At 36.3% G+C, this 23,155-nt stretch overlaps 1 protein-coding gene and 1 non-coding gene across 9 annotated transcripts in view; one reads left to right on the top strand and one right to left on the bottom strand.

Annotated features, from left to right (window-relative positions):
* Nucleotides 1-23,155, top strand: part of Tut4 (terminal uridylyl transferase 4) — a 119,916-nt gene that overhangs the window by 35,016 nt on the left and 61,745 nt on the right. For all 8 annotated transcript variants that reach the window (XM_076841303.2, XM_076841302.2, XM_076841305.2 and 5 more), the window contains 6 exons: nucleotides 2,571-2,734; nucleotides 13,138-13,254; nucleotides 15,964-16,141; nucleotides 17,653-17,741; nucleotides 19,238-19,289; nucleotides 22,609-22,678. In XM_076841303.2, coding sequence (XP_076697418.2) covers nucleotides 2,571-2,734; nucleotides 13,138-13,254; nucleotides 15,964-16,141; nucleotides 17,653-17,741; nucleotides 19,238-19,289; nucleotides 22,609-22,678 — 670 coding nt within the window. The remainder of the gene's footprint in view (nucleotides 1-2,570; nucleotides 2,735-13,137; nucleotides 13,255-15,963; nucleotides 16,142-17,652; nucleotides 17,742-19,237; nucleotides 19,290-22,608; nucleotides 22,679-23,155) is intronic.
* Nucleotides 18,611-18,683, bottom strand: Trnav-cac (transfer RNA valine (anticodon CAC)). The gene has a single exon. It is a non-coding gene; the product is annotated as a tRNA-Val (tRNA).

Consider the following 23,155-nt stretch of genomic DNA (forward strand, 5'->3'; position numbering starts at 1 on the left):
TACTTATCTAACCTCGCCATGCTTAGGGTGTTTGAGCCCTTTTTAATAAGTTATGTAAGAGTTTGCTTTCTTATTTTGGAAACTCCTATGCCCTTTAGTAGGAATTGTACCTTATCCAGAAGTACATCATTTCTTCTTTGTTTATAAAATTAGAGCTATCAAAAGATAGAATTGATTGGGGCTGGGATTGTAGCTCAGCAGTAGAGTGCTTGCCTAGCATGTGCAAGGCCCTGGGTTCGATCCTCAGCACCACATAAAAATAAAATAAAGATTTTGTGTCCAATTACAACTAAAAAGTAAATATATATTTTTTTAAAAGAATCGACTATTATAGTTCCTCTAGATGGCATATAAAGGAGGATAAAGAGGAGAATATTTTGATTATCTGAGAGCATTGCACTTTGGAAGTGCTTTTAGATACATCCAGACTTTTTATCTATTTAACATACTTTTATAAAAGTGTAAGTTTTATTCAAGATGTTGTATTAAAATTTGAATGTACAAAGTTAAATAAGACCTGGCTATTAGCATCAAAGAATCTACTTTATAAAGGAAAGGTAAATATTACTAACTGAAATGGGAGGGCATTGATGGAGAAGGGAATAGCATAGATAAAGGTATTGAGATTTGAAACAACAATAATACTAATGTGTATTTGGTATGAAAGAAGTGAAAAGTGTTAGGCCAGGACATGAGGTTAGAGATATAGGCAAGTTAGTTCTCTTTCTTTAGGTTTTGACTTAAATGATATCTTCTCAGAGAAGCCTTTTCTGACTCCCATATCTAAAGTTGTTTTTCAGCTTAGTCCCTTGACTTTATTCTTTTATAACATTTATTATAATTTAAAGTTTTGTAGTTATTCTGTTTACTGCCTTCATGAGGGTAAGGGATTAGACATAATGTACTTTGGGATTTAAGCTTTATTCTGAACTCTCTGAAATCCTTTCAAGTATTTGATCTTTTCTTTTTCTTGCAGTACTGGGAATAACCCAGGACCTTGTGTATATAAGGCTAATTCTCTACCACTGAGCCACATCCCCAGCCCTTATTGTATTTTACTTTGAGACAAGGACTCACTACTTGCCCAGGCTGGTCTTGAACTTGTGATCCTTCTCTTTCTGCCCCCTAAATCTCTGGGATTATAGATCTATGCCACCCAGCCCAACTACCTTTTAAGGATTTTAAACACATTGGGCATGGTGGTGCACACTGTGCATACCTGTTCTCTCAGCAATTCAGAAGGCAGGGGGATCACAAATTCAAGGCCGGAGCAGGTAACTTAATGAGACTCTCAGCAACGTGGTATACCCTGTCTCAAAATAAAAACTAAGGGCTGGGGTTGTGGCTTAGTGGTAGAGTGCTTGCCTAGCACATGCGAGGCCTTGGGTTTGATCCTCAGCACCACATAAAAATAAATAAAATAAAGGCATTGTATCCAACTACAAATAAAAAAAATAAATATTAAAAAAAAAAAAAGGAAAAGGGCTGGGTATATAGCTGAGTGGTAAAGTGCCCCTGAGTTCAATTCCCAGTATCAAAAAACAAACCAAACAACACCCCCACCAAAAAAACCCTAAAAAACTATATATGTATATATTTTAAACTAGAAAAAAGAGGATTCAACTTACCTTAAAAAAAAATCACATTGGTGTAAAATCTTACTGTATGCCAAATCCGTATTGCTACATACTGGAAATGCAAAGATGAAAACATAATCTTTGCTTTCAAGAGATTGCAATCTAATTAGGAGACAGGGGTTTGCGGTCTATATATGTTCTTTCAATTGTTAGTGTCTTTAGTTCAGTGAGTAAATCTTTGGGTCTTTGATAGCTTTTTATCAAAAAACTTCAGGTACCCTTTAAAGATGGTTATGTTATGCTAACTTTATGTAGTCTCAATTAGATATATACCTTGGAAAAAAAAGTCAGGCATTTGATACATGAAGTAGGATTTTTTTTTTTTTTTTTAAATACTGGGGAATGAACTCCTTATGCATGCTAGGCATGTGCTGTACCACTGAGCCATACCCCTAACTTCTCTTCATGAATTTTGATACTATTTATATATCATATACATGTGTGTATAGTATATGTATACATACCTGAGTATGTATACATGCATATATATATACACATATACATATATATATTTATTTATTTTTGTGTGTGTGTATAAATCTTTTTTTTTTTTTTTTTTTTTGGAGGGGGATACTGGGGATTAGAGATTAGATTTAGGGCACCCTACCACTGAGCCACATCCCCAGCTCTTTTGCTTTTTATTTTGAGATAGGGTCTTAGTAACTTGCTGAGGGTTTTGTTAAATTGTTGAGGCTAGACTTGAACTTGTGATCTTCCTCCTGCCTTAGCCTTCTGGGTTGTTGGGATTACAGACCTGCAGCACTATATCAGGCTATGTGCATATCTTAAGTTTTACGTACATATAACAACTTATATGATCAAGGAAAATACATCTTTTCCTGTGTGTGTAAAAGTTTGAATACTTTGTTTTTCATTATATTTTTTTTAAAATTACCATTTCTGAGATAACTAAGTGATTGCTTCCTTTTATAGGTAAAGTGAAGAATGATGAATCTAATAAAGAAAATTCTTCAGAGATGGACTATTTAGAAAATGCCACTGTGATAGATGAATCTACATTGACACCTGAGCAGAGGCTAGGCTTGAAACAAGCAGAAGAACGCTTAGAAAGAGATCACATCTTTCGACTTGAAAAAGTATGCTGCTGTTTTAGTTATTTGGAGGGAAATATGTTTCATAGCTTTTCTTTCCTAAGTATAGCTCTCTTTATTTATTTTTTATATAGCTTTCTTTCTTTTTTTTAATTGATAAGACAGACTAGCATTTATCTTTCCTTTCCCTTTTTCTTTCCTTCCTTCCTTCTTTCTCTCCCTCTTTTTTTTCCTGTCTTCCCTATGTTTAACAAATACTCAGCTTATGAACCTGGCTTCATTTATTCTTCCTAGAGGTTGGCCACTGTGCCCTACTTCCTTGTTTTAGTTTTGATTGTGGCCCCCTTTTGTATAAGCAAAGTTATTGGAATATAGCTATGCTCAATTTTTAGATATTGTCTGTGGTTGCTTTCATGTTACCATGGCAAAGGTAAATTGAATAGATGCCAAATGAAACCATATGATCTTTAAAACAAAATGTTTACTCTTTTCCAAAGCTTAAAGTATTTACCAAAATGTTGCTTTGGCCCTTTATAGAGTAAGTTTGTTGACCTCTGATTTATTCCTTCATTAAATAGGTACTGTGCTAGACAGTAGGCATGTATTGGTGAAAATGGCCCAATTTCTTCCCATTAGCAGTTAAAAGTCTGTTTGAATTGATGGAAACAAACTAAAATATACTACTAAAAACTTACTAGACTTTCTCCTTTTTTCCTTGCTTTTCTATCTTATCCTTTTTTTCTCCTATGTTTACTGAATAGCTAAGAACTAGGAACTGTCCTAGTCATTAATAATTCCTAGTTTCAACAATGAAAACACCAGTAGCTATTAAAGGAGAAAAATTGTCAATGTGGGTCATCATTCTTGAAAAATAAGAAAGAAAGGAAAGAAATGATATAATTTAGTTTAGTTTAGAAAAACTAATAGAACTTAGGGTAGAGTATCAACTCATGAAAAGAAAAAGGAATGTCAAAGAATGGAGGCTCAGTCTGTAGTTATAGAGCACTTGCGTAGAAGTGCTAGCATGTGTGAGGAATTGGGTTCAATCCTCAGCACCACATAAAAATAAATAAAATAAAGGTATTGTGTCCATCTACAACTAAAAAAATTTTTAAAAATAAAAAGGAATGGAGACTCATAAGGTGTAATATATAAGCTCATAATATGTAGCTAGTGTCAAAGTATTCTAATTAGAAGAAAGTCTTATTTGCAATTTGCAGTTCTAACATTACTTAGTCTTCCAACTTTCCAAGCCTGAAATTAGTAGTTATTTCTGGATATGTCCATTGTCAAGATAAAATTGAGTGCCTTTCCTGTGTCATCAGCTGGTGATAGTTAAATCCAGGCAAGCCTGACATTTTTAAAAACATGACACTTCTAAGAGTTCACTAGTTAGAAACTAAAACAAGTAAGCAAACAATAGTAGTAATATGATTTGAAAAGGGATCATAGACAAAAGAGTGATTGACTTGAGTCAGTGTCCTTGGCATTTTTTTTTTTTTTTTTTACCAATTTTGTATACTCATTAAGAATGTTATCCTTAAGTTCATTTCATTTCATCAGGTCCTTTGGTGCTCAGTGTACCCATAGATTAATTTAAAAATAAATATATAGATTTTTGCCTTGTACCAAAGAAGACATAAATCCAAACCATTAGATTAAGTGGGCAGATTTCCCTATAAGTGAGTACTAAGTACTGACTTAGAAATACTTTGAATTGAGCTGGGGATGTGGCTCAAGCAGTAGCGCGCTCACCTGGCATACGTGCGGCCCGGGTTCGATCCTCAGCACCACATACAAACAAAGATGTTGTGTCCGCCAAAAACTAAAAAATAAATATTAAAAATTCTCTCTGTCTCTCTCTCACCTCTCTCTTAAAAAAAAAAAAAAGGAAATACTTTGAGTCTTCATGCTCAGAAATATGTATTCTAGCTTGTCTACAGAAAGTTGAAAAAAGGTTAGTTTATGGTAAAATAAAGTTTTGTAACTATAAATAAGGGAGATATTTGAACAGTTTTCATATATCTCTTCTTTGAAACTAGAAACATTATGATGATGAAAGCATTTTTTTCTTATTTAATTTTTGTCTATAACAATACCTTGCACATAGCAGTTTGTTCATAATTAGAGGGAGTATATATAGTGCATGGAATTTGGAATCACTGATTCTAGTTTTGCCACTTACTGGCAAAACATTGGCTATGTTATGTAGCCTTTTAAATCTCATTTTTTTTCATTAGAGATTGATGAAAATAATATCAAGCTCATGGAACTAATTATGAGGATTAAGTAAGATAATACAAGTTAATTCTTGGCACAAGATCTGGTAGTTTGCAAGCACCAAATAAAGATTAGCTACTTGTAAATTGAATTATTTTACCAGGCAGGGTAATTTTTATTATTTAGTAAATAAGGAGATAGAAGCAGGCTGTAGTGATAAAGATTCAAAGTCAGTTAAGGTATCATCTGAGATTAAGTAAATCATATTCTGAAGTGAGAGAATCTTTTTGTCAGAAGCTTCAGTGAATTGAATATTAAAGATCAACCTGAAATAAAAACTAAACATTGCTGAATTTTCAGTTTTAGGCATTAGAAACAGTGTTTTTAAGGGCTGGGGTTATAGCTCAGTGGTGGAGTGCTTGCCTAGTAAGTGTGAGGCACTGGGTTTGATTCTCAGCATCACATATAAATAAGTAAAATAAAGGTCCATTGACGAGAGAGAGAGAGAGAGAGAGAGAGAGAGAGAGAGAGAGAAGAAAGAAAGAGTGTTTTAAAATTTAGCATTTATTTATTGCGTTTTTGTAATTTTTTATTTTGCAACTTTTTTTTTTTTTTTTTTTTTTTTGGTGGTGCTGGAGATTGAACTTGGGACCTTGTTGGTTAAGTGCTCTGCCACAGAGCTATATCCCTAGGCTCTTTATTTTAACAATCTTATGAGTAGAGTATGGGCTTCAAATTCAGACATGCATGAATTGAAATTCAGTATCACCTATGCAGTATATTGGTGTATTCTTGTGAATATTGTAGTCTATATGAGCTTTTTGTTTTCACAGCTGAAAACAAATAATCAAGAAATTATAATAATGAAAAAAACAATAAAAATAATACCAATCATATTGAATTATTAGGGGAATTAAAAGGATAAATTGCACACGAAACACCTAGCATAGTGCCTTGTACCTGGCAGGAAATCAGTAATTATTTAAAAAAAAAATTTTTTTTTTTGTAGTTGTGTATGGATAGAATGCCTTTATTTTATTTTTTATTTTTATGTGATGATGAGGGTTGAACCCGGTGCCTAACACATACTACGCAAGTGCTCTGCCACTGAGCTACAGCCCCAGCCCGAAATCAGTAATTATTGTTTTATTATTATTTTGAGAATACATATACAAAATAATAAGTAAAGTATTGTCACTCTCAGGGGTTTGAGGAAGTCTCCAGAGACAGGGGAGACATCTAGTCAAGTTCTCCAGGTTCTTGACCATGTTGCAGAAAATAATTTGAAGATGAATCAGTGCTCACTTTGGTAGCACATGTACTAAAGAGGCATCAGAAAAGCTGGGCATAGTGTCCCAAATCCCAGTGACCAGGAGGCTGAGGCAAAAGGATCCCAAGTACAAAGCCAGCTTCAGCAACTCAGTGAGGCCCAAGCAACTTAGGGAGAACCTGTCTCAAAATAAAACACAAAAAGGTCTGAGGATGTGACTCAGTGGTTAAGTGTCCCTGGGTCCATTCCCTGGTTCCAAAAAAAAAAAAGATATTTCAGTGGCAGAGAGAAAAGTTCATTGTAAAGCAGAAATCACATTCAAGGGCTGAGGGCAGACATGCTCTAAGGTTGAGCTCTATGCCTAACTGCTTGGTTTCCTGTTAATATTGTCTAGGGGATGAGTTTGTGTAGGAGGGATAAATATTCATAGGATTTCCTTGAACTGGAAGGTTCTCCAGGAACCCTGCTCAATTTTACTGACCTGAGAGCACAGTTATCTTGTAGTTAGGTAGAAAGTTGTTTGGTCTAATCAGATACTGGCAGGATGTCTGATTTAGCAGGAGTAGCTCAGGAATTGCTGGTTTGAGCTGCCTGACCTCAACTGTTCCCCCTGTTCCCTATCTCACTGTGACTGATACTTTACTATGTCAAATTGTTGTTTTCTTCAAAGTTGTTACCTTACAAGTTTAGCCATTTATTCCCATGATATTGTGGTTGATTGGAATGTTTTCTTAGAACTCACTTTTTGAAATTGTCTTGCATATGTGTGATCTGTTCCTTTGAAATTCCCTAATGATGGTAGATTTTATTTTATTTTTATGTAATCACAAAGAATAAAAGATAAACTGAGTGCAGTGGTACCAAGTAATTTCACCAATGTGGGAGGCTAAGGCAGGAGGATTGCAGGAGGATTGCAAGATCGGCCTCAGTCACTTAGTAAGGCTTTGAGCGATTTGGTAAGACCCTGTCTCAAAATTAAAAAATAAAATAAAAAGGACTGGGGTTATAGCTTAGTGATAAATCACTTCTGGGTTCAGTCCCCAATACCATAGATAGATAGATAGATAGACAGACAGACAGACAGACAAAAAGTTTGAAATCAGGACAATGAGGACAGCATTGGAATAAGACTAAGTAAGTAGCAAGATTACCTTTCTTATCTTACATTAGGACCTAAAGATGATATTGGATGAGTAGTAAATACATTTAGCATTATTATAATGTTGTTTAAAATTTGTATATAAAATGTGATGACTAAAAGGAAAGTGAAGAACAGGGAGACAAGCGAGCAAGAAATGAAAGATGGAGACCAGGCAGAGATACATATGAGAGTTTATTTGTCACAGATGACAGATAAAGGCACATCTCTCCATAGATGGAGAGAGGCAAATAGGCTTGGGGTTTGGGACTTTTATGGAGCAGACTCAGGGATTAGAGCTGGGTGAGTCCCAATGTGGGTGGTTAAAGGTGGAGTTGGTATGAGGGAGTGGTGAGCCTTTCTCAGAAAGGGCAGGAAAGCGAAATTTTCTTAAAATGGTGCTGTCACTTAAGATGGTCGTCTAGATGCTAAGCAAGGACCTTATATTCCCCCCTTTTTTGTTTGTCATTGGGCCACTTAAGGGACAGGGGCATAGATCAATCTTCTGTAGCTTTTTCCTGCTGGGAAGAGGCAGCGTCTGGACCCTTGTTAGGGGCATGGGGTATCACTGAGGCAATGGTGATAGTCAGGAGGTGCAGGGTAATGCTGACTCTGGATGACCCAAATTGGTGAGGGTTTGGAAGTCCTGTAACAGAAGCTGGTTCACAGTTTGGTTAGAGAACCTTTGAATCTGACCTTGAATAAATCTAATGATGTTGGGGCAAGCATTAGCAAAAGGCCTGTGACAAGGAGAGAGGTCAGGAAAGGAAGTGCCCACTGGAGAAGAGGGTAACTTAGCTGCCATCCTTTAGTTCCAATGGCAGTGGGAAGCCTTGAGGCCTGAAGGAGACCAGAGATAAAGGGGGCATTAGTAATTTTTTACTGTCGTTCCCTTGGTGGTAAAGAATCTGTGCACCATCCAAATAGCAGAGTGGGAGAGAAGTATGTGGAAAGTGTATTTAGAGTCATTCTAGACATTGCGGGAGGCTCCCTTTGCCAAAGTGAAGGCTCTGATGAGAGCAACAAGTTCAGCTTGCTTATTGGATGCATTACTGGGGAGGGGAGCTGCTTCCACAACCAAGGTTATAGAGCCTGTAGCATACCCTGTCCGACCAACTCCCTCCTGAAGGAAGGAGGAGCCATCTGTGAACTATGTGTATGTTGCCTGGAGCAAGGGGCCTTCCTGTATGTGGGAGGGATGTGAAAGAAACTCCTCCAGTTTCAGTGCATGAATAGGTAAGAGGAGAAGAGGAGGAAGAGTCCTGAGGAGAAGGGAGGAGAGTATGTGTGGAAAGTAAAACTGGGATCTTCCATCAGGGAAACCTGTAGAGCAAAACGTGATCGGGGGGTGGTGGTAAGGAATGTAAGCCCTTGTAGGTAAGGAGTTCCTTTAGGTGATGGGGAGCTGGTATGGTGAGTGGGTCCCCAAAGGTGAGTTTCTTTGACTCATTAATGAGTAGAAAGGCTTCAGCCAATGTTCTTCCTAGGCAAGGGCCCCATTCCTGAACAGTAGGGTCAAGACCCTTCAATAGATAAGCCACAGGGGCAAAGGTTAGACCTAGCATGTGTCCAAGGACCCTTAGAACAAATCCCTGCTTTTCAGCTGTGTAAGGGTAAAATGGGTGTGTGAGATCTGGGAGATAGAAAGTTTTGAAGTCATTCTTCTGTGTTGTAGCCAAGGGAAAAGTTAAATTGACACTCCCCCCCCCCTTTTTTTTCTTGTTTTTCTTAGGCCTCTTATCAAGCCTGCTGAGTCTGTCCTTTGTATTTCAATGTTAGCTTCAATGTGGCCTTGGCCAGGGAGATTGCTGCCTAGGGCTTTATAATAGGAGAGTTCTGTGTCCCTTCTTTGTCTAGAAGTAGGGTCTCTGCAGGAATCTAGAGCTTAAGTGGCAAGTAGAAGCTGGGCAGGGGAGCAAGAGGAGCAAAGGGAAGGTATAGAATGGAGAAAAGAGAAAGCCTGCATATAGAGATTTTCTTCCATTTTCCTGAGTGCTTGCAGAAGTTATGAAGATTGGAAGGTTGAATTGGTCAATGGGCCTTTAGATCAGGAGCCAAAAGAGTAGGGCTAAGTAGGGCGAGGAGGCAGCCGAGAGGTGAGTCAGATGGGATTTGGAGTTCCCCATGGTGAGTTGGAGTCTGGGACTGAGAGTAGGGAGAGGAGTCTTGGTTGCCTGGCTAGGGCTTTCGTGAGCCTTGCTGAGGAGCTGAGAACCAAGACCCAAGAGTGAACTCACAAGGGGAAGGGATTGGAAATTCTCCATGGTGAGTTGGTGTGAAGTTGCCAAGGGGAAGGGATGGGCGAGAATCTTGGTGCCTGGCCAAGATTTAAGTTCTAGAGAGGAGACTTGTTACTGGCATCTCTAGATAGTAGACTTGTAAGGACGTGGGGAGGGGAAGAGTGAAGTCACCTAAAGAGGATGGAGTGTAGATGAAGAAAAAGAGCGCTAAGTGAATGGAAGAAGGTGTGTGGTAATTGTGCTGGGTCCTCAGGCCAGGATCCCAAAGCAGCACAGATCCCCTGAGGGGAGAGCAAAACTCATGGGAGAATGTCATCAAGTCACTGGCATCAATGAAAGAGAAGTAGCGCAGGACTAATCACACACACACCTGGGATAAGAAGCAGATTTATTGTCAGGAGCCTGACAAGGCTGCTCTACAAAAAAAGAGGGACAGCAGCAGCAAGTAACGATAGCAGGTATTTTGATTGGGCCATAAAATGGAGGGGGGTTTTGAGATGGGTGTGAATGGGCTCATGTTGTGAGGTGATAGAAGGACTTGAAACATCCCAGACAGTAGGGTCCACCTCGGAAGTGGGTAATGGGAAGGCACTGGCAGAAGGAATAGGGGATGGTCTTAAGGTAAGGGTGAGGATCAGGGGAGTGGCAGGCGAGTCTGGATGGAAGTATATATGAGGGGAGAAGGAAAGCATAGCCCCTAACTCTGTGAGGATGTCCCTTCCCATAAGGGGAACAGAGCACTGTGGAATGACCAAAAAGGAGTGGGTAAAAATTAGAGAGCCCAAAGCGTAAACAAGGCCAGGTGTCTGTAAGGGGTGGTAGTAGGCCTCCAGAACTCTTTGAAGACTGAATATATAGCCCAGGTGTCTAGGAGGAAGAAGACAGGCCTACCTAAAATACACATACTTACTGTGGGTTCCAATGGAGTGATGGTAGTGGTCAGGTGATGGGGACCTGGGCCTTGTCAATCCTCTGCAGCCAGTCCTAAGAGTTGGAAAGGGAAACCAGAAGGACTAGATGGCTGTGGCCCTCTATGAGCTCAGGGATAGTCAACGGCCTAGTGTCCCTCCTGATGGCATTTAGACGGCCCCCGAGGCTTGTGAGGCCTGGGACATGTATGAGCCCAGTGACCCATCTGACCACATTTAAAACAGGGTCCAAGTGGTCCCGAGGGATCCTTCCATGGGCCAGTAGAACCAGGGCCAGATGCTGAGGCCAGATGGGTGGCTTGAGCAAGCATCTGGTGTTTCTGCTTTTGGACCTTCTCATCTCTCCCATTATTATACACCTTAAAGGACACTCCTAGAACCTCAGCTTGAGGAGTTAGGGGCCCCCTCTTGAGGTACCTTAGTTTGGCCTTAATATTGGGGAAACTCTGGGAGAAGTAGTAGGTCATTAGTTCTCCCATCTGGAGTCTCAGTGTTCAGATTAGTATATTGTAATAAAGCCTTGGTCATGTGGTCTAAAAATGCTGAAGGGCTTTCATTTTTATCTTGGATGACTTCCTGAAGCTTTTCATAATTGATAGTCTTATGGGCTGCCTTTCTAAGTCCTCCCTTAAGGCAACTAATGAATTGGTTTTACAAGTTACTCCTCCAGGTGAATTATAATCCCAGTTGGGGTCCTGATCAGGGACTGCATAAGTGCCAATCACTTAAGTGCCAATCAGATGGGTAGGGGAGATCTGATGTACCTCATCAACATAAGTTCTAGCTCCCAAACTCACCTGCGCTCCTCTGGCAGGAGGGTGTTAGACAAGATCATATGGACATCATGAAAGGTAAAATCATATGATTGAGTCAGATAATGAAACTCTTCGATATATGTAGTGGGGCTTGAAGTATAGAACCCAAGCGGCTTTTCTGTGAAAGTTCTGACAAAGAGAAAGGCACATGAACCCAGATTACACCATCTACCCCAGCCACCTCGAGTAGAGGACACAACAGGTGGGGCTGGGCAGTGGTAGCCTGTAAGCAGGAGGAGAGAAGGGCAGAGGAGCTGAGGGGACAGTTGTTGCAGTGGCTTCATCAGAAAGAGAATTGTGGTATGGTGGGTGTTCATCCACTGGGTTAAAGGAAGAGGAGTCCTGGGTAGGGTTTTCTGTCCATTTTGAAGTATGCGTAGGGGAGGTAAGAGTTAAGAGGACTCTTGTGCAGGAGAGCAAGAGTTGCAGAGAGAGGGCTTAGAACATAGAGAGGAGAAAGCCTGAACGTATGATATCTCTTTCCATTTTCCTGAACATAACAGTTGAGAAGATTCCTGATATTGGGATCTAGAGTGCAGTTAAGCAGCCATTTAGAGTCCGAAGGATATTGAAGCCAGATGTGATTGCACAAATGGATAAGTTTTGGGGGTTTTAGGTCCGGGGTGAGAGAGAGACCCTAGGTTAGCCTCTAGCCATAGCCTAGAGGCGTATGGGAGGGAATGGATGAGGAGCCGCCCATGGTGAGATGTAAGAGTTGAGTTTAGAGGTAGAGCGTCCCCCAGTCTCTAGTATCACCCAGTCGAGAGGATGGTGGACTCGGGGTCTTCACTGCTGGGTAAGCATTGGGGCCTGTAGAGGCACTTGGGTGCTTGGCCAGAACTACGTAGGGACAGAAGCTGTAGCGATTAACCCAAGGCTGGAAGGTCTCACCAGGAGCAACTCCCAATCACCCTCAGTGGTTTTTCTCAAAACTCAGGACCCAAATAAAAGACCACCTATAGAATTGGTTTTTACAAGTTACTGTCAACGGATCAGTGTAGTTGTGAAAGCTGTGGCTGGGAGTGCCCCGGATCACATGGTAACCCTGGGAGTGCCAGATGATCAATGGTCACTTCCTGGAACTCACAGGTTGTTTAGGTGGGATGGAGACAGGGGTCTTACCTGGAATGTCTGGTGGTGGGTGCAGAAGAGGGTATTTGGCAGAATGGGGAGCCTGGTCCCACGATGGAATTTGGATCTGCCCTGGGGATGCTCAGTGACCCTCAAAGAGGGAAGCAGGCCCACCAGGGAACCCAATCCTAGGTTTTGGCACCAATGAAAGGAAAGCAAGGAACAGAGAAAGGCAAGCCGAGAAATGAAAGATGGAGACTAGGCAGAGATACACATGAGAGTTTATTTGTCAGAGCTGACAAATAAAGGCACATCTCTCCATAGATGGAGAGAGGCAAAACAGACTTGGGGTTTGGGACTTTAATGGGGCAGCCTCAGTAATTAGAGGTGGTCGGAATGTGGGGGGTGGGGTGGGGAGTGGGGATATGCCCTTGGGTGGGAGAGAATGTGGGTGGTGAAGGGTTGGTTGGTATGAGGGAAAGATGAGCCTTTATCAGAAACAACTTTGGTGAGAAAGTGAAATTTTTCTTAAAATGTCGACTGTCACTTAAGATGGCCATCCAGATGCTAAGCAAGGACCTTACAGTGACTACCTGGAAAAGTACTTGGATGTATAAGTACTGATTTGTTTATTAAAAACTATTCCTTATTGCTTTTGTCTGTCATGGAATTATTACATTCATTTATATGGTCAATACTTCTTTGTTTTTTGAAAAATAAAAAAATAAAAAAAATAAAGCATTTTTAAAAAACTTGTCTCTTCAGCGATCACCAGAGTATACCAATTGCCGATACCTGTGCAAACTTTGCTTGATTCACATTGAAAACATCCAAGGAGCTCATAAACATATAAAAGAGAAACGACATAAAAAAAATATTTTGGTAAGTTCTTTTAAAAAAACTGTATTTGTTTTTAAATGGTAAAACTATATTAAGTGTTTTTTATTTATGAACCTAAAAATGAGGTATTTTCCAGTTTTACTTTAGTAACTGATATGATAGCCTTGAGATTTGTGATTGCCTTCTTTATCTTTATTGGTCATTAGCTTCTCAATGACCAATAAAGTTCATCCTGAAAAATGTTGAATGTCAATTCTTAAGTTTATATCTGTCTAGTAAAATTTGTCACTCTACTTGATATTTATTGAGTACTAGATCTCGGCATTAATGAATATGATAATTACAGTTCCTGTCCTTACTGTTTCTAAAAACTGGTGAATAAGGGTTTAAGTGTAATGAGGTCTTATTAAAAGATGGGGGTAAGGAAATGTGCAAAGATATTTTACTTGATGTAGAATAGGGAAGGTATCGCTGAGAAATTGACATTTGAGTTGAACCATTAACTGGTAGTTTTTTTTTTTTAGTTTTGCACAATACTTTTATTTTGTTTGTTTGTTTATTTATTTATTATAGTTATTTTTTAGTTGTACACAATACCTTTATTTTGTTTTATATTTATGTGGTGCTGAGGATCAAACTCAGGGCTTCACGTGTGCTGGGTGAGCACTCTACCACTGAGTCACAACCCCAGCCCCATAAACTAGTATTTTAAAGTGAAAAAAGGTGGGGAGCATTTTACATAAAATAGTATGAATAAAGGTCTATAGGTGAAAAACTGTGAAAGAATCTATAAGATGGGAGCAAAGAACTACTGAATAGAGTATGACATGAAACTAGAGAAGTGCAGATCATGCAAGACTTTCTAAACTTTTGACTTTGGGAATTTGTAATTTTTTAGTTATTTTTATTAAATATCTCATAGATACAGATAGAAGTAGAATGATTTTTAAAATATATTAGAATATTAGTTTTTTAATTTTTCTTTTTAAAGTTATAACACTAATACTGTATAACCTCTCATTTCTAAGTCTCAATTCAGGAATCTTCTTACTCCTTCCCTCTGTTCTCAAGCAGTTGTTACACACCTTGATCAGAAAACCTAATACACTATATTCTGATTGTCTGCCTACCTTCCCTTTTAGACTAACATATCTAATAGTCAAATTGAACAGATTTAGTTTTTTATTTATTTTTTATATTTGAATTATTTCTGATAGTGTTGGGCACACAGTAGCTGCTCATTACATTTTTTATTAGAAAAAAAAAAGGAAGAAGAAGAAGAAGAAGAGTGAGCCAGCTGGGTGCAGTGGTGCATACCGCATACCTATAATCCAGCTGCTCTGGAAACTAAGGCAAGAGGATCACAAATTTGAGGCCAACCTGGTTATTAAGGAGACCCTGTCTCAAAATAAAAATAACTAAGAATGTAGCTAAGTGGTAGAGTGCTTCTGAGTTTATTCCCCAGTACTGCTAAATAAAACAAAAAAATAGGGCAATGTTTGTTTGTGTTTTGGTACTAATGACCAATGATAAAGAACCCAAGTTTGATTTACCACTGAGCTACATCTCCAGTGCACCACCCCCTCCACCGCCCTTTTTTTTTTTTTTTTTTAAATTTTGAGACAGGGTCTCACTAAATTGCTTATGCCCTTGCTGAATTTGCTGAGGCTGACCTCAAACTTGAGGTCCTCCTGCCTCAGCTTCCCGAATCACTGATATTACTGGCATGCACCATCACTCCTGGTTTGTACAGTTCTTTTAATATGCTGGTAAATTTGATTTACAAGTGTTGAGGATTTATTTAAGTTTTTAAACAGGAGAATAAATTGTACCAATATGGAGAATGGGATGAAGCCTAAAGATTGGAAATGAGAGACTAAATAAGAGACTTTTGCCTCTTGGACAAGTTTTCCTAGCCTAACTAATTCTTTCTGAAATTCATCAGGAATCCACTACTGAGCACACCCTCAACCCTCATCTTGATTTTTTTCAAATAGGATTAGGGACTTTCTTACCTCAGATGCTATTTTCACTATATGGAGTACTCTCCCCCCAGAAACTTAAATGTCTCACTCTTTCACTGCATTCAGGTCTCTAAGTGTATGTGTTCAAAATGGCCTTCTTTGTCCACATGGTTCGAAAACAATGCCCCCTTGCCATCATTGTGTAGCCTCACACCCTGTTTTATTTTTTCTTACACTTTTTTCTTTTTATTTCTACTTGACATAATATCTGTTTGTCTATTATCTTTTCCTCTTAGCTAGAATGTAAGTATATCAGGAGAATATAAGGATGATCAATGACATGAGTATATCAGTGAGAATATTTGATGGAATATCCTAAAGGAAGTAGCATAGGTTTCATTCATAGCATCGACAGAGAAGTATTATTGCATCTATGTTGATTAGTTATGATTGAAGATCTGCTATATCTTAAGATAGTCTTTTTGCTACAACAAAATCATCAGCTGTTTAACTTATGTTGACTTTGATATGAATTTGAGAATTTATGTAAATAGTACAATAGAACAAATTTTAAAAAATTAAAAGTAATCTTCCTACCGCATGCATCTCTCATTCTTTGTATTTTGCCTCACAAAAAACAGAAGTATCTGTCCCTTTTGTTTACTTCTGTATATCTAATGCATAGAAGGTGAATATTTTAATTATTACTTCTTTCCTTCCTTCCTAAATATAAGGACATTAAAATAGAAACTTTTTATGTTATTATTGTGAAATGTTACATTAATAGGAAAAACAGGAAGAAAGTGAGCTTCGTTCTCTGCCACCTCCTTCCCCTGCCCACTTGGCTGCTTTAAGTATTGCAGTTGTTGAATTAGCAAAAGAACAAGGAATAACAGATGATGACCTCCAAGTCCGTCAGGAAATTGTGGAGGAAATGTCAAAGGTTATAACAACATTTTTACCAGGTACAAACTTTTTATACTTAATTTTTAAAATCACAAAATAATGTACTTCCTCTTGAACTAAGGTAAATTTATGATTTTATTTTTCCTTCTTAAAAGCACATGAATTTGATTATTTTATGAATAACTTTGGTGAAGAAGATATTTCAGAAAAGGAAAATTGAGAATTATAGTACAGCATAATATTATAATAAGAAAAATTATTTAAAAATGCCAAATATTGATAATTTCTTAGTGATCACATATTTTATGTTAGTTTCCTAGTATTATTTTTTATGAATGGACTTTTTAAAAAGTTGTATTATTTCCAATATAAATATTATTGTCACTTAATAAAATTCCTATTGACTGATGATAGGAAAAAAATTAAGGAAAAACTTCAGATAAAGATTATTTTTTGGTGCAAGATGGGAATCAGGTCAGGTTTATTTATCTGTGGACTATTTGCTAAACCCATGTCATTTTTTTTTTTTTTTTTACATTATCTTATGGTTTAAGGAAGTGTATATTGTAAATAAAGACTCATTTCTTACCATCAAAGGTCTTTTGGATATTTGATAAATTATATAGATCCATTGTGAGATTCATAACAAATAATAGAAAATTAAAATTGAGAATGGAAAAATTTTGTTTCCTTCTGTCTTTTGTCATAAATAATACATTTAATCCTAATTGAAATTATGTATAAAAATAATTCAATATTTTGATAGTAGAAATGAATTTTTAATGATTTTAATGACTTGGATGACTTTCTGACATTTTGCAAGTTTTGAAAAGTAGACTTTTATATATACAACTGAGTATAAACTTAAACTTTTAAAAAACAAAACCACCTGTCTAATCAGTACCAACCATGCATAGTATTTTCAACTTACTTTCTGGTGAGATCCTTTAAAAATGTACCTTAGTAACAGTATTTTTTAAATTTTTGATAGTCTGAGGAAGATGTATATGGGTAGTGTAGGTCCTGGTGTTTCTATTTATTTTATTCTGTGAACTCTTGAGGGCTGTGACGTGTTTTGTTTTAGATTTGTAACATCAGTTGACTTGATTTCACTTTGTATTTTTAAAAAGCATTTGCACTAGATGCCTATGATCACTTCCCCAAAGTACTATCTCTTATATTTATATAATTATCTAAAAATAAATAAATGTAGTTTGTGACAGTATTACTGTAGCCAGGTTAGTACATTTGTTACACTTGTATATTGAATGCTAAATATATTCTCAGTCATTCCAAAATAAATTTTAACTAAAATTTTGTTTGAACACTGAACTTTTATGAGTAATTTCTCTCTCCCCATTCTATATCTGTACCCCAAAATTGGGAAACATTATTATTATTATATTATTATTATAAAGGTATTAGAAAAGTTCCCATTCTTCTATAATCATTATATTAGAAATGAAAGACATAGAATTGAAATATGCATATATATTTTTCCTTCTGCTGTTTTTTAGAGCTCCTATATTTGCACGTGGTTTCATGCTTTCATTTTTTCCCTTTATTACAGAATGTTCACTTAGGTTGTATGGCTCATCTCTGACTAAGTTTGCTCTAAAAAGTAGTGATGTTAATATAGATATAAAATTTCCTCCTAAGGTAAGTACTTAGAAAAAACCCTTTCCTGTTAATCAGTACTTCATAATTTTAATGGATGATCTTTTTAGAGAGGGGGTAGGGGAATATAAAACTCTGGCTTGTAGAGTGTTATTGTGATTAAATAGTGCTTTTGGAAATTTCTGCTAAGTTTCAGATGAAGGGAAGGTAAAAAAAAATATATGGGATGGGGGAAAAAGTAAGCAGAAGAGGAAGCCAATAAAAGGGAAAGAGCTTTTATTTGAATATCTTAAATAGCTATTACTTCTGAAGCACTATAGAAAATGAAAAGAGTTTTGAAACCATACATCTGGGTTCAAATTTTGATTGCAAAGAGCATGTTACTACTTGACTTTTTTTTCAGTTGTAGATGGACACAATACTTTTATTTAATTTACTTACATGTGGTGCTGAGGATCAAACCTAGTGCTTCATGCATGCTGGGCAAGTGATCTACCACTGAGCACAACCCCAACTCACTACTTGACTTTTGGGTCTGTGTTTCCTCCTTTCCAAAATAGGGATAATGACTTTTATATTAAATTACTTATATATAATGACTTAAACAGTACTTTTGGAAATTTCTCCTTCTCACCTCATATATTCATGTGTTTAGTACCTGGTACGTGATGGATACTATGAATTAGTAGCTATTATCATTGGTGACAATGTCAGTATTGGTTAGCATTGCTAATATTGCTTATTTATTGATGTAAAACATTTAAAATAATCAGTCAAAATTATGTTTAAAATTGTTTTAATAAGTTTATGCTTAATGAAATTTGATTTGGGTGAAAACTTGTTTTTTTAATTTTTAACTTGATATATTTACTTCACAACTAATTTGTGATGATGATGATGATGATGATGATTGGTGGTGCTGGGAATTGAACCCAGGGCCCTTTGCATGTGAGGCAAGCACTCTACCAACTGAGCTATAGCCCCAGCCCCTAATTTGTGATTATTAAAGACTTAAATAGTAACAAAATACCCTTTAAACATTTGATAAGCTTGTTATAATAAATAATATTTTAATGTAAGCCTTTTGGCCAAGCTGCCAATTTTCTTATGTAATATGAAGTTCTTACCTTAAAAAATTCTTATAAACATTCATTAAAGTAAACTTGCTTCTTTTTCACTTGTTTTGTTGTAGAATTTTAGAACCTTTTCTCAATGTGAGAACCCATTAATTTTAAGAGTGTTTCTAGAATGTTAATGCTATATTATATTCTATTTCTGAAAAAAGATTTACTGACATAGTGAGATGCAGGGGTAGCTTAGTGGTAGAGTCTAGCATGTGCTAGGCCCTAGATTTGATCCCTAGCATCCCACCCTCAAAATTTGTTGAACATAAAAGTGAAAACACTATTCTGTTTTCGTATTTTAAAATACAGAGCATAATTTTATTTAAATGTTATTTTTTAATGAAGTTGTTCTCTGTAATGTTCTTTTACTTGTACTTTGAAATTAATGTATTGATTAAAGTTTAATTTTTTTAGATGAATCATCCAGATCTTCTGATACAAGTGCTTGGAATTTTAAAAAATAATGGTGAGTTTCTTTTTTTTCTTTTTAAAGTTGACTTTTTAAAAGTCTATGCAATGTGTTGGTTATATATAGCTAACCAAATAAACTAAAACTACTAGCATGTTTGAGTCACTATTATATATGGATAGATAAATGTATCTTTTAATATACTTATTTAATTGGTATACCAGAAAATATAATTTACCTATTGCTATGCCAGAGGTACCATATTAAAATTGACATATTAAAAATGTTGCTGTATTTTAGGTAATTTAAAAAATACTAGCTTTGAATATAGTAGTTTTCCTTTATCTGCAGTTTTATTTTTTATGCTTTTGCTTTTTTTGATTTCAGTTAGCTTGCAGTCTACCATGGTCTGCATATTAAGTGGAACCTTCTAAAAATAACAATTCATAAGTTTTAAATCTAGTGCTATTCTGAGTAGCTACCATCTATTAGTTACTTAGTAGCTGTCTTGGTTATTAGATTATCATCTATCTGTTGCAGTAACTTGCACCCAAGAGAGACCACATTCATATAACTTTTATTACATTGTATTGTTATAATTGTTCTATTTTGTTATTAGTTATTGTTGCTAATCTTTTAATGTGACTAATTAATAAATTACACTTTGTCAGAGGTATGTATGAATAGGAAAAAAAAGCATAGTATTTATAAGGTTTAGTACTATTTGTGGTTTCAGATATTCACTGGGGGTTTTAGAAAGTATCCTCTGCAGATAAGGGGAGGAATACTATATTATGAACATTTCATGTGTAAAAGAAGACAAGAAAACCCATAATCATTAGGAGGTCATTGATGAAGAAAGGTTAAGGAGAGACTTGCCATAAAAATGTGTGCATGTCTTAGGTAAATATGTTTTTCCCCCACTTAAAACAATTACATTAATTTGATATATTATGTTGCATCAGCTGAATCATACCAATTTCATATGTACCTTTTCTGTCTAGATTGCTTTTTTATTGAGGACATTTGATATAGATAAAAATACTTCTAAGTAAAATTTTAAAACAATATCAGTGTCTCAAACCAAGCCCAAGTTATATATTATAGTCCAATAAATTATTTTCTTGGTTTTAATTTACTGCTTTTGTTTTGTTTGTTTTTATTTTGCGACTCTGGTGATGGAACCCGGGCCTTCTTACATTCTAGGTAAACACTCTACCACTGAGCAACACCTATAGTGCCTACTTTTCTTCTTATGAAGTAAATGCTTAAGAGCTCAGGATCCAGATCCAGACTTTCCAAATTTTAATTGTGCCACTTCTTGGTTGTTTGCCCATAACAACTTAACTTCAGTGTAATAATTGAGTTTTCTCAATGCTGAAATGGCAATAACTTTTTTGATGAAGTTGTTAAGAAGATGAAATGGATTAAGCCATAGTTTAGAAAAGTGCCTGGCATACAATAACCTAGTTCTAACCTTTTGCTGCAGCAGCTGTTGTTATTACATTAAATTAAATTTCATGAACCGAAAGTTCCTGACAGAAATTAGATTTTTTTTTTTCTTTTGATACTGGGGATGGAACCCAGAGGCACTTGACCACTGAGACACATCCCCACCCCTTTCTGTATTTTATTGAGTGACAGGCTCTTTTTGAGTTACTTAGGGTCTTGTTAAGTTGCAGAGGCTAGCTTTGAACTCGAAATCCACCTACTTCAGCCTCCTGAGCCACTGGGATTACAGGTGTGTTCCACTGTACCTAGTGGAAATTATTTTTTAAAGAAGGAGTTTTGTAAAGGTATTTTAATATAGTTTTCCTTTTTTTAACATTTATTTTTTAGTTGTAGGTGGGCACAATACCTTTATTTTATTTTTGTGTGGTGCTGAGAATTGAACCTAGTGCTTCACACATGCTAGGTGGGTGCTTTACTTCTGAGCCACAACCCCAGCCCCTAATATAGTTTTCTTTGTTATTAAATATATATTCTTTTAGTTGGTAGACCTTTATTTTATTCATTTATTTATATATGGTGCTGAGAATTGAATTCAGTGCCTCATACATGCTAGGCACACACTTTACCACTGAGCTACAACCCCAGCCACTACATACTTGTTGGTAAATTTATTTTTTATTTTTTATTTTTAGGTGGACACAATATCTTTACTCTACATTTATGTTTTTAATTACACAAAAACTTAAAAGGATATTACAGATGAGAGACAGCTTTTCTCTCTAGAGAGTGCCAATCTATCATAAATAATAAATGTTTAAAGTCTATTTTTCTGGGGCTGGAGTTATGGCTCAGTGGTAGAACATTTGCCTGGCATCTGTGAGGCCCTGGGTTCTATCCTCAGCACTGCATATAAATAAATAAGATAAAAGATCCATTTGCAACTAAAAAATAAAAATAAATAAAAAAGAAAAGTATATTTTTTCTACTAAAATACATGAGTAGATCATCTTAAGTTATATTATCAGGTTTCAAAAACCAGTCTTAATTTTAAAATCTATACAATTATGTCTTCCTTTATGTTCTCATTATATCCCGTAGAGATCTGTCATGTAAAGGATTTGTTTCTATATTTATGTTTCAAACCCCTTATTGACCTCTTTGTTTCTTTATTTATGTTTCAAACCCCTTATTGACCTCATCACATACATAATGAAATTTCTGATATACAGTTCTTAAGCACATGTTCTTTGAATTAATTATTCCAACAAGTACTACTGAAAGACTTTCTTTGAATTTGAAATGAAATAATGTTCACCCATCTATCTGTACTTAAATTAGACATTTATGGAAAGGGGTTTACCATGGAGGTATAAAAAAGACAGGATGGAAAGTGGTGGAAAGGTGCTTCATCATGTTAGGCAAATCTTAAGAGCTTTGATTAGGCAGAGTTTTCATATATTTACAGGAAACAAGGCCAGCAGAGTTAGTTGTACTTACACTGGTTAATTAAAATGAACTAAGCTGTTAAAGCATGATAGGTCCTCATTTTGTGATTCCTGTGGACATAGCCCTCAGAAGTAAGTGGTGTCCTTTCTTTGCTATATCTCTTAAGTTTTAACAACTTTATATACTTACTTGGAAATATTCAAACTTTTAGGGATATTAAGACCTTTCCTCTTAAGGTGATTGTAATTTTCGGACAGTATTTGGGACTATACCTGTGGTTTGTGATACACAGCAAATGGCACCAATAGAGGTAAGAGATTCTGCTGGGTTGATGCTCATAATGAGAAGAGTGGATTATGCCACAGAAGCAATAAGAGTGATTTTTTAGACGGAAACTTTTACTCAGTGTTTACTGTAGAATAAATACTTCTAGAGATGTTGACATTAGCTTATTTGTTTTTTTTTTTTCTCTTACTAGTATTATATGTAGATGTGGAATCTGATTTTCACGCTAAAGTTCCTGTTGTGGTGTGCAAAGATCAGAAAAGGTTGGTAACAATGAAGAAAAAATATAAAATATTAAAAAAAAAACAAAACCAAATTTGTAGTGAACATTTCCAAGAGAAGATCTTTGTTTTAGATTTCTCCTGGGAATAATATGATTACTCTAGTTTCTTTCTATTTGTTTATTTATTTAAAAAATATGACAGCGGAATGCATTACAATTCATTTTGGTTGTATACAAAGTATATTTACACCAATTTGTGTCTTCATACATGTACTTTGGATAATGATGACCATCACATTCCACCATCATTTCTAACCCCATGCCCTCTCTCTTCCCCTTCCACCCCTCTGCCCTATCTAGAGTTCGTCTATTCCTGCCGTGCTCTCCCTCCCTACCCCACTATGAATCAGCTTCCTTAAATAAGAGAAAACATTTGGCATTTGGTTTTTTGGGATTGGCTAACTTCACTTAGCATTATCTCCTCCAACTCCATCCATTTACCTGCAAATGCCATGAT

Source organism: Callospermophilus lateralis, chromosome 7 (genome assembly GCF_048772815.1).
Source record: "Callospermophilus lateralis isolate mCalLat2 chromosome 7, mCalLat2.hap1, whole genome shotgun sequence".
NCBI lineage: Eukaryota > Metazoa > Chordata > Mammalia > Rodentia > Sciuridae > Callospermophilus > Callospermophilus lateralis.